The 12270-nt window shown below is 38.0% G+C and overlaps 1 protein-coding gene across 7 annotated transcripts; it reads right to left on the bottom strand.

Annotated features, from left to right (window-relative positions):
* Nucleotides 1-1411: 1411 nt before the first annotated feature.
* On the bottom strand, nt 1412-11415 carry LOC105055208 (BTB/POZ domain-containing protein At2g30600). 7 transcript variants are annotated; one of them, XM_019854094.3, is made up of 14 exons: nt 11248-11401; nt 10535-11064; nt 8916-9730; nt 8475-8804; nt 7982-8209; nt 7142-7303; nt 5984-6196; nt 5841-5888; nt 5696-5754; nt 5460-5592; nt 5290-5364; nt 5125-5205; nt 2261-2329; nt 1412-2189 (listed from the first exon to the last, which is right to left on the bottom strand). In XM_019854094.3, exons 3-14 carry the CDS (start codon nt 9714-9716, stop codon nt 1971-1973), a joined length of 2418 nt encoding a protein of 805 aa, XP_019709653.1. In that variant the 5' UTR covers nt 9717-9730; nt 10535-11064; nt 11248-11401; the 3' UTR covers nt 1412-1970. The 7 variants fall into 7 exon arrangements, with proteins under 7 accessions (XP_019709653.1, XP_019709654.1, XP_010935267.1 ...); XM_019854095.3 differs by having other exon boundaries at nt 11257-11400; XM_010936965.4 differs by lacking the exon at nt 10535-11064 and having other exon boundaries at nt 11248-11415.
* Nucleotides 11416-12270: the final 855 nt, after the last annotated feature.

The following is a 12270-nucleotide window of genomic DNA, read 5'->3' as shown; positions in this document are numbered from 1 at the left end:
TAGACCAGGATAATTGTAGCTAAATCTCCACTTTTCTCTATAAACCTGTTGATGAGTTAATTGATTCTACATGATTACATGTGTCTGGTTAGAATATGAGCCATACTTCTAGATTGACTTGAATTTGGTCGAGTCATCAAAAAATTATAATTTTTTGTAAGCAATTTCAAGTAAGTTAGTTGATTCAGACAAGTTTTTATAATTTTAATATACAAGAATATATTATATTTTGGTATGTACTAAAATAATGATGAAAGCATTTAAATACTGGCATGACTCAAGCAAGCGAAAAAAAAAAAGTTCAATTTTCTTGATTAGAAAGAACGAGCTTGAAAAAGAATAATGCACATCCTATGATCTCATTGCTGCCCATGATATGGGTTAAAAGAAAATAAAACTGAAAGGACATATGATTCTCGACAAAACATGCATGGAAGAAGAAGAGTTGGTGAAAGAGATATTGTTTGAACCAATAAAAAATTTTAACATTTAATTATTTATTCATCAAACTATTGCATTTGTTGTTACTAAAAAGTAAGAGGAATGGTGTTTCACGGTACTGATAAGTCTGACCTTGTCCACGTAAAGCTCAAAGGAAGGGTGTTGGAATTATCACGAGTTCGAACTCATTATAAAATATTTTTTATTTTTTAGAACTAGTCCATTTCAGTTAAGTTGGATTTTTGGCTCAAACTTCTATCCTTCAGGGGATGTGGACTGGGACATGATCATGTTGCGAAAGCCTTTTGTCTTATCAAGTACCTGTCTGTCGAATAGAGAGAGAGAGAGAGAGTGGTCCGAGAACTGTGGTTGTATGCTGGCTTTGAAATAGGAAGTGAGGGTGTGGAGACGCCCTCCGAAAGAAAGTCTGGTAGTAGTGTGGTGGTGCGTGCATGTGTAAGAGAGCTCTCGACTTATAATTTTTTTAATAAAAATTCTTCTTCTTTCTCCAATATTTTTGTTCCACCATCTCTTGTCATTCTTCTCTAAACCGAACCAGCAAACTTAATGAACAACTTTTCCAGGGAGAGTTCCACCAGCTCAAAGATCAAGAAATTCCACAAAAATCATGCTCATTTTAATCCACAATCAAGGAAAAAAAATCAAACAGAAGTAGTAACAATGGGAACCGAGAACAAACCATCCACCACCACTCTCAGAAAGTTCTCAGTCGCTAACTCAGAATGTCAAGTCGTACCTATCCCACTTTATTTTTGAGGGAGCTGTTAACCACCCTATTTTGTTAATAAACAACCCGGTACCATTGACTGGTTACAGTTAACTAGTTACAAGTGAACTGTAGAGAATGAAACAATACAAAGAGACAGAACAGCTACCACCTTGGCTGTCAACGACTCTTAGAAGGCTTGATCCAGTAGTCAGCCATTGTTTTTTTCTTTTTTTTAAAAAAAAATTGCAATATTCAACCAGCAGTAAGAAATATCTACAGACTTTTAATATGATCACTAAATCATGTTGCTTGTTGAGGAATGTTCTTTAATTTCTTTCTTTCCACCATTCTGTTCTTTTACATAAACCCAGGTTACCAAACTTGCAATCACAACAATGTCCAGTATGATTTGTCAAAACCATTCCAAAAGGCATATCTTCTTCTCGATATGGAATATTTGATTTGAGAGACCTTCATTCACCAGTTTGAGCTTCCTCTCCTTCATTGGAGAATTCAAACTTACACCAATAAACACTTTAGCAATTTAAATAGCTAGCTCGCATGCTTCATCATCAACCTACCTCTCAAGCCAGTTAATGGTGATGAGCATCACAAAGTGACTTCCAGAATGGACGGGCAAGTGCACCAAGTGAGCTGGAGATGCATGTAAAATCTAGCATGTGAGTTTGTACAACAACATCTGGCATTAGAATGCCTTTTATTCTACTTGCACAGGGTACACATTAATTTATGATGGATCATTGAAGGATATTTCCAGCAGGATTTCCATATTATTCAATCAGCGGAAGTAACCGTATAGTTCGATGAAGCATATGCAGAGATTCCAAACGTTCGAATAACCTGTGGCAGGGCCTGTCAAAATGACTCGAAAGAACCTGAAAGGAAGCAGTGAAGTAGAGCCAATTATGGGCCATGATGCAAACTGGCCAGGCCTGCAGATAGTCTGATCATTTTCATGAACTCTCAAGTTGGTCCAATTCTCACCATCCATAGATCCCTGATAAAGAAAATATTAGTAATAATTGTTGTATCCTCTCAAAGCTAAGGCAACAAAAGAAAGAAATCTACCTGGAAAGCCCATGATCTCATGTATGTGGTGGAGCCGTCCTGTCTCAAGGTGTAGTAGTTGCACATGAGCTGAAATAACAAAACAAAAGAAACCAAATGTTCTGCTTTAATAAGTTCATTTGTAAACAGAAATGCAATTTGGTATCTTGTGCTTTGCCCAGTGTAAAGCAATAGTGTGACGGTTAGTTACCGTGACCTCTGTTTTTTTAACCCAGAAGAAGAGTAATATTTAGAGCTGACTTCGATTCTCCATACAAATGTGATTTTAAAAGATGAAAACAGGAATTCTTAGACAACCAGAAAACAGGTACAATTAGAAGTGTGAATTTCCAGATGATATCCATGCCATTGCAAGCGAATCATTCCAGATTAAGTTCCTCCCACGAAGAGAATGTGCACATTTTACCATACAATGGCCTGAGACTCCTAAATCTCTCCAATCATGATAAACTAATCGATGCCAACATAGTAACCAGCATTGAAACAGATGCAGGAAGAGGTTAGCATGGTTATTACATTATACACTTATAATGAACCTCTCTTTTGATAAGAAATGAACTAATTTTAAAACCTCACGAATCAAGATAATCTCTTCTTATGCGACCAACATACTCCAACACCTTTTAATGCGCACTATCGGTAAAAGTTCTTTCCAAGAATGACAAAGGCAAAATTCCTGGACCTCCAAGTGATTCAAAAACCCAATGTAGGTCCAGTGAAGGAGAATAGGATAAGCAAGCTTAGCAACTACAGATCATCCTGTCTGGACCATTGTTGATATGAAAAATGGCAAAGAGATATTAACACAGTAGGTAGCAGATCGATCAGCTGAGACTATGAAGCCACAAAAGAAATAACATCATCCTTAAGGTGAGTATTCAATGGTTAGTAGAACCACTGCCAAGTAAGTTGATGCATAATGCATCTGTTTCTAATGTTTTTCTCATATCTGTCTATTTTAGCTTTTTTCATCAGAGCTTATTCATTGAAACCATTTTGTTGTGCTACAGGGAAGAAATTATGTAGTTAATTGGCTATCAAAGCCACATAACATGAAGCAACTCATGATAATCTCCAAAAGAGACAATCTAATAGCTTGGATTCCAAGATGGCAATGAGTGTGACGATGAGATTTGAGTCATTCTGAGAAATGAACTTCTTCTTGTAACTATAATGGAAGCAAAGCATACATAAAAAAGAACCTTAGATTGCAACTTTTAATTAAGAAACCTAGTTTTGAGTTGTTTAACTACTAATTTATTGCACGTATCTTTGGTGGGTCACTTGTGCTATGTAACTGCTAAATGAGTTCCCAAGTAATAATATATAATCTGATTAAAAACATTGAAATGATGCTTAAAAACAACTTTCGAGCAAACATAGTGTCTCCGATGAAACGAAAGCCTCAAAAATCATGTAGACTTGAACTATCTTCCCTATAGAATTTGAATCACTCCCTGTTTTTCATTTTTTGTCACAAGAGAATATTCTTGTCTGAGAAGTCAAAGAAAACAATCTAGATGATAAGAATGACAATAAAAAGGAAAACAAGGAAGTCCTGGAGCCATGTATTAAATTAATGGAGGAAGAGGCCTGCAAAAAGCATTCAGTTAGGCAAGGTGTAAGCCCCATGCATTTTCGTGAACGATATGGAAATCTGTGAAAAGTTATATGGAATGGATGCAAGTGTTAGTGTGTTACGCCCACTGATTGCTTGCCTTGGGGAATGCATGCAAGGTTGCAGACCTTTTGAACAAATTGGACATGAGAAAGTTCTTATGAAGTCATGCAAGAGTCAGGTTCTGGAGATTCTGAAGTGGGTGTGGCAGTTTCCAGCTATTTGGTTTGGGCCATGGTCCCAGAATTTGGTAACGATTTGTTCATTGCAAGGACAAAAGCGCACTTACAATGCTAAAAAAAAAAAAAACTTAAAAAATAAATTGAGAATATCCAGTACCCTCAAATAGAAACAATGAAAGCCTAGCTGATCCCCATATAACGCATGGTATAAGGCATAAGAAGAGCACTTCACATGAGGCTCTCCATAGTCCATGCAATATGTGCCACTCTATATAGCCTTGACCATCAGCTTCAAGGTGCTTTAGTAGAGCATGCCTTGAGTCACGATGCAAGGCAATGCAAGGCTTTTTAAACAATGAATTCTACACATATTTGAACAAGGCAAAATTAAATGTAGCAAATTAGTTTAATTTAAAGTTCACCATCTTGATACCAGGCCCCATATCGGTGCCAACCTATTCATGTACTGGTACGGACCAGTTCGACATACTGAGTACCGGTATGTCCCTCATAACGTGTACCTATACCAAACCAGTACGGTACGCCCAATACCATCCGGTTCGGTAATGGTATGGTGTAAACCTTGGTTTAATTGGACATGACTTGGATTCATGTCAAGAATGGCTTGTGGCTCAAGCACATAAAAGCTACAGCCTATAAATTTGAAATTTTGGATAGGTCCAAGCATAGCAAATTTTAGCTATAGGTCCAAGCATATAAAAGATTGGACTCATCACTAGTTATCGCTATAGGTAGTTTTTAATTCAACATCACTTTTGAAACCTTGGCTTTATCTTGGAAGGTCAAAAAGCAACAGCAAATACTTCCTCACAGTTATAAATTAATTTGAAGTGAAAAATGCTCCCCTTTTCTTCTCTGTATCCACTTACTTCCTAAAGAAATTTAGATCACACATATGTGCAATTGCCTCGTAGGGCATGCAACACATTCACAAATTGTTGCAACGCAAATAATCTTTTAAAGCATATTCCAAACAGGTAGTAAAGAAATTTTCAGCATCATTGCTTTCAATGGTACAGAAGTCTAGGTTGCCAAACAGAAACCTGGTGATCTTGCCCAATGTCCACCATCCACCATGCACAGTTCATGCCATCTTCAATCCGAGGTCCAGCAAAAGAGGTGCCCTAAAGAATTCCAAAGTTGTAGCCTTCAAAACCATGTCCGTAATGCAGGGTCCAATAACTACCTTAAGGATATGATTTCCATACCTGATATGCCCTTGATACCAATGTCTTTGGGTCAGTGTACCTAGAAGCAGGGCTGCTTGCTGTTACAGTAATTTTCTGGAACATAAATGAAAGAAGTGGATCAAGGGTTGTCAAAATCATAATTCAAGCAAAGACATTACCATACCAGAAGATTGCCTTGCAAAACTCACCTTAGATAAAACAGGATTCACCCACTGATGTTCCCCATATGATGTCCCAGAAAAATAAATGACTCCATTGTTATCACCATCAGATATGTATTGGAGCTCCTTATAGCTTGACCGCCTGTGTTGGAATCTGAAACTAAAAGGGCAAACACCACATTTGTGATCAGATAAACCATAAATCACAAGAAAAATAGTCAATATAAGTACTCAGCTGATATATAATTCAAGAAATGACTCACTTCTGATCAGTTACTGGCATTTTAAGTCCCATGCCAGAATATTGAATTGCTTCCTTCACCTGCCACGTCATAATGAATGATGGTTTTTCAAAAATCCATGTCAAGCATGAATATCAAATCCTGAATGAACTGTCAATTCACTCACCAGCTGCTCAAATATAGGAATCTGACTGCTAAGCCTGCTCTTCTCTAGCTGTATTTATGCAAAGCAAGTGCCATTAATATCAGACAGCTATGTTCCTTGAGAGAGGCTGATTCATCCTTATATGCATAATCTACAAAGTATACCTTCTGAAGCAAATGCAATGGCATTAAAGGGAAATGCACAAGAGGTAACAACATATCAATCGATGGAAGCCTCTCTCCAAAAAGTTGTTCAGGAGCCGAAGAACCCAAGATCTCATCTACTGTAGCCCAGCCACAGATATCAGAGGCTTGCATGCACCATACTAAAATTGCATCCAGAACCTTTTCTTCTGATGTTACAGTCATATCAGCATGCTGCAAAACCCATTACTAATGTGACCAAAAGTTTGCATCAACAAGCACTGCCTAAATGTCCAGAGGTTGTCACACTATCCCATATTCCGAAAATTCTAGCCAAAAAACTGATCAGACAAGCATAATGGATTTTTTCTAAAACTTAAAATGTTATCATGGTTCAAAGCAAAGAACAAGAATGGATCTTGAAGTAGCTTGGCACATTTTGCAGCTGATATGTGCACATAAGCTGATAATTTACACAACTAAATTCTAGGAAACACGTGCTGGAGATGGACCATGGATCACAAACCTAGCAATCAATTGTTTGGTCATTGTGAGTTAACAGTGTAAGTGCCTTTCACAGTCACCATGCAAGAAACCAGATAAACATGAGAAACAAGTGCATCACCAATAAGTTAAATAATCAGGTCACTTGATCGTTTATTTCCTATTCTTCAAAAAAAGAAAAAGTATACACTTTAATATGTTTTAATTTTACAAGACACGTAACAAATCAGGCAAGCCATCAAGAGATTACTTGAATATACTCGAGTTCAGTCTACAATAATATATAGGAAGCCTTCGAGTCATAAAGCTATATATTTTTCCACAGACTTCCCTGAATTCAATTTAACATGTGCTAGGAAGGAATTCGATTAGGTCACACCTTGAAAGAACTGCTTCACACTGTATAAGACACAGACCAGATGGTGAGATGATGTGCTAAAATGCAGCTCTTCAAACAGCATGTTCACCATCGTTATACCTCATCAACATGGTGCATAACGTTTACACATGCAATGGTCGCCATTCGATCAAGAGGTGACCTAATCTGCTTCCATCTTCCAAAATTTGAGTCAGAATCCACAGAAATTCTTGGTATAACTTTGACTGCAAGTAACTTGAAGAACCAAGAAGTCCAACAAGTAAACTAGTTTCTATAACATGAATAGTACTACTTGCCTGAAGAATGTCCTTAAAAGTTGCCTCATCTAACAACACAAACTCGTTGCTGGTTGTTGTACAATAATCAAAGTGCATCGAAAAGTTCCTCTTGCAAGTTTCTTCAAGCAGTTTACATGAAGGGATTGATGAAACAGATTGTAGAATGGGATAAACTGTATCCTGCAACAAACTTTGAGAGGTTAGTCTCAACACAAGCACCTAGCAACTTCTCCAAAATCTTCGGAGGCCTTGTCCATTAAATTTGCAAAATAGAAATAAGTCTTGTTGGATGAGCTTCTTCCAGTAGGACAACACCGACCCTGCAGATATATGTACATGAAATGTATTAATACATAATATTCTTCACCAGAGGCAGTTATTCAACGGCCCCATCTGTAATCTTCCCCACCATCATGTACGTTCGCCTATATGGCATACACTAATAGAACTCTTTCTTTATTAAATTATACATATAAATAAATGAGAAAGACTTTGATAATATTAAAAATAACATTTCAGAATCAGTGTCTCAGGTCCCATTAAAGTTTGACACTGAAAATCCTCATGTCTACAGCTAACAAGATAGGGATTAAAGTATTCGATTATGTGATTAGTTTGATGAGGCAACAACAGAAGAAAATTTTTGCCTCCATGATTTGGATCTTTAAGATTCAAAACTAGCATATTTCGATAATTTACACAATCTAAATGCACAAGCCAAGTTACCTCGCTGTTCTTCTAATTCTTGCCATATGGACAAAGCATTTGAATATTGAAGGAAAAAGAAAAAATGTCATGTAATCAGATAAAACAATGGCCCCAAATAATTAGAAAAAGAAATCACTAATGACTGAGTACCTCTGATAGACAATCCAAAAGGCATCTACAGCATTCTCTATGAAGGTTTGTAACTCCGAACTGGTCTGCCAGCAGAAGCAGTGGAATTAGTAAGGAACTTGTTTCCATGCTATCCATCTCAAGTTCCCCACTGTACATAAATTGAAGCATGACAGAAAAAGCTTCTGCAGAGACATCCCTGAGCCAAATGTCTGAAGAATTACTTTCAATCATCCCATTTGTGAACATCTGCATTATAAACAGTTTCAAAAAATTCAGGACAAGATGTTGGCAAAGCAGTTTTTAATTTACCAATATATACATGAAAATGAACAAACAAGCAAGAATCAGATGCCTAAAGTCCTTGGTGTCACGATAGATAACACAATATAATTCCATTTTTAACTAAAGAACAATCAACCAAAACAGAAAGCAAAAAAGTTCTCCACCATCTTAAGGTATTGGACAAGGCATACAAGTGTATAAAAAGATACGGAGAGAAAGACAAACAAACCTTTGCAAATGGCATGCTCCATAAACTAATAATGAGCTTGTGTGACCGGGCAACAAGACCATGCCCCTCTATATATATGTTTACATCACCGTGCTCACCAGTTGCAAAAAAATGCTTGAGCTTCTGTACATCAAGAGGGAGTTCGAAGGGCAAGGTGCTAAACTGCCTAACTTCAGAGCTAGCATTTGCAATTTCCACTTTCATACCAAAATCGAATAATCTTTTGTTCATTTTAAAACGATCTATAATTTCTTCACACTGCCTAGTCAATGGGGAGACTTGAAATTGTATGCTTAAATCCCTCAGAGAGTTAAGCTGCGACTCAACAATCTGTATCACATTAAAAGATAGCAGTAATGCAGATCAGCAAAATTATACTTGAACTACAAATATAACAGCAGTCAGCAGACAAAAGATGAACAGGAAAATTGTCTAACTTACTTGAGTCCGACCAGTATAGATATACTCCAGAAAAGCATGGAGAACAGGATATGTTGTCGATGGAAGTACAATGGTGTTACCATCAACTGATCTAGACAAGAAATCCCCAGAAGCACCCAATATAACCATGTGTGCAGGAACAACCTTACTTTCATCACCAACTACAAACAATGTATCAGAAAGATCCCAACTCTCCAAAAAATTCCAAAGCCCCCATTTTTCAAAGCCGTCAGTAGCATCTTCCAAATTTCCATCCTCATCATCCCCCACATCATATTCTTTGTAGTTAATATGGCTCCAGAGCCTGTTGTGATTTGGTGTCAAGGGCAAGACAATGATATTTCTATAGCCCACATGTTTGTCCCAGCTGCTTAGCCCAACATATTGAACATTATAATTGGGATTTGAGTCAAGCCACTCAAAGACAGGATTCTGGAAAGGATATTTTCCTTTGCCAATACTAATCAAGCCATCATATATGCTGATCCAATAGCTCTGAAATGTCGAGGAACAGCACAGTCCAATACCAGCAACATCCACCGCAGTCTTCCCATCCACTTCAATCTTCAGTCTTCGATTCCTATGGCTCCCCAGAATTACAGTGTAATTTGGACCATTATCCATTTTGTAATGGTAATGTTGGCTTCCCACTTGCTCCCTGAACACCAAGGTGACATCATTTTGAGCAAAAGCTTCAAAGGCAACACACCCTCGCCCAGCCTCCCTAAATCTCAGCTCCTCGCGCCATGCACATTCAAAAGGAGCAACTGTAAGAAACTTCTTCTGTTTTTCCACACCCATTTTCCCTGCTTAAACTGAGAAAGTGAAAGAAACATAAATCAATACAAATATGAGCTCGATAAATCCAGAAAGAAAGAATCAGTACCCCTTAAAACTTGATTTACCATCTCCTAAATAGTATCTCAGAGATATTTCAAATGCACAAAATGAAAAGAAAAAAGAACACATTCATAATAAACAACAGGAAAAGCACCAAGCCATTCCATTCAATAACTTACCCAGATAGAAACATGCTGTATTACAGTTGAATCATTTAAACCACTGGTGCTTTCTAATATAATGATAATTATATTATCTTTTTATCAACAAAAGTTGAGCAGATGACCAAGGAATGCAATAGACAGAGCAGGAGTTTTTCTTTTTGATGGAGAGAGAAGGAGTAATCCCACTCGTTTATTAAACTTCAGGAAGAGAGAGAGAGAGAGAGAGAGAGAGAGTCTTTCATACATTGGAATAGCAAGAAACAGATAAGTTAGAGCATCGTCCCACTAAACAAAGTCTATATAAGTTTCCAGCGGACGAAACCAATATATATAGTGTCAAGAACAGCATCGATCTTATCCGTAGAAAGAAAATATCTAGGGCAAATATGATTTAAATAAACCTCGGAAAAAGTGCCACCACAGGAAAAAAAAAACCATATTCTTCTGTTTTCTCTTCTGACAAAAAAATTCCATTATTTGTTGCCAAGAAAACGAATGAAAGAGATGCAAAGACGAAAATTCAATGAACGACGGCACTACTGAAGCAAATATCAATTTCTGAGAAAAATACACCCAGATTTTTTTCGTAGGGATGTCATTTTGCGAGAAACTCACCTCAAATATTCTCCTTTCTCATTTCAACTCTGCCCGAAATGTTCTATGAATCGAATTCTAAATTTTTTTTAAAAAAAAATTGTTGACATTACACCAGAACCTGAGAGATATCCCACCTTAAAGACTTCTCAACCTGTAACTAATGAAACCAGTGGAAGTAAAAGGGGGAAGAACCCAAAGAGTTGTCACATAAAGGCATCAATAAATGAGAGCGAATGGATGTGGAACCACATCCACCTAAAATTTATAAATTAGATGACCTAGAATTCCAGATTCCCTTACAAAAACATTTCCAAGGATAGCCCCACCACATAATTGCTCGCATCCTGGCCCCAAAAAATCCAATTTTTACCTTAATTGTGGCCATTAAAACCCACAATCTAGGGTCCCGCACTTCCATTATCTACAAGAAATTGTGTAAAACACTAATTGTGACATCCATTTTGCCCGATCTCATCCCAATAAATAAAAAGAAAAAGAAAAAAGCTGCACTTCCATCACAAAACTTCGTTTTCCTTCTCAGAATCTTCCTGAAAAGATAAACAACATGGAAAAAAAAAAAATTAGCTCCGGAAGCGAGCCCACCTCAAATTTTACTCAGATTTGATGCTAGAGACGAGAAAACGAATCAATCCGGTTGTTCTAAGATGACCGGAAAAAAAAAATGGATTTCGAGGACATCTAGATCGAGAAATAGCCATTAGTTTACTCACATATCAGACCTTTGATCGATTCCACCCCCCGTCGCTCTCGCCGCCGCCGGCTTCGGCTTTCCTAATTTCCACCTGCAGCTGTTGAGGATTTTTGTTTAATAAAATGAAATAAAATTAGTATGTGGCGTTATATCGCACGGAACTGCGGGCTGTCCGATTGATACGTGGACAGTGATCTATTGTATGCTGCCACCTCGCAACGGAGGATCTTTCTCATTGTGGTTAGCTCCGCTTGGTCTGGTCGAGTTTGTCCTGGACTCGGTCGCACTGTTCTAGACGTTTCGGTGTGAAACTGTGGAGGCTTCTAGCTCTTACGCAGCACTTAGGGTTGGAGATGGGCGGACTCGAACCACTGACATCCATCGTAGGATAAATCACCATCTCTCAGATCTCTTCGTTGGATTCTATCGTAGCTACCGATGGTTTTACTGGTGCTCCAATAAATATTTTAATTTTTTTATTATTTATTTAATTTTTATCATCATATTAAATATAGATCATCCATACCACAATCAATTATAGCATCCATATGTATTATTGATACAGTAAATATTTTAAAAATAAAAATTATTTTATACTACAATCGCATTAATTTTTTTCAAAAAAATTTCACCATCAACTATTTAGATAGAGGAATGATGGGTAGGACAGTGGTGGTGTAAAAAAGCTATGGATCGGAGTAGGTGCTTGTTGGGTGGAGGTTTGCAGAAGCTGTCGGTGCCAGAAAGTAGGAAAATCACGGGCATCTCGGAGAGAGGGGCTTGTGCAGGGGGGTGGAGAGGGCGGGGAGGGGGGGCGATCACAGAAGCCGCAGACATCTCGGAGAGGAGAGCTTGGGAGGTGGGGGTGGTGGCAGTGGGAATCGTGGATCCGTGTGAAGGGAGATGGGGGGAGAGAGGGGCCACAAAAGCCCCGAGTGCCAGAGATGAAAGTTGGGAATCGTCGGCGCACGCGAGGCCGAGGAGGAGAGGCTGACGGCAGAAGAGCCACGGCACCAGACAGGGGGTGACATCAAAGAGAGAA

Source organism: Elaeis guineensis, chromosome 12 (assembly GCF_000442705.2).
Source record: "Elaeis guineensis isolate ETL-2024a chromosome 12, EG11, whole genome shotgun sequence".
NCBI classification, from domain to species: domain Eukaryota; kingdom Viridiplantae; phylum Streptophyta; class Magnoliopsida; order Arecales; family Arecaceae; genus Elaeis; species Elaeis guineensis.
The sequence above is the reverse complement of the archived record's forward strand: the minus strand, read 5'-3'. Positions and strand labels throughout refer to the sequence as shown.

Bases quoted from the DNA above. Each gene is read 5' to 3' on its own strand.
- LOC105055208 (XM_010936965.4), bottom strand. From the start codon at position 9,716: ATGGGTGTGGAAAAACAGAAGAAGTTTCTTACAGTTGCTCCTTTTGAA. The intron at 6,197-7,141 runs GCAAGTAGTACT...TGGGTTTTGCAG, and splicing joins CTTTTAAGGACATTCTTCAG to CATGCTGATATGACTGTAAC. The intron at 5,889-5,983 runs GTATACTTTGTA...GCATAAATACAG, and splicing joins CATTGCATTTGCTTCAGAAG to CTAGAGAAGAGCAGGCTTAG.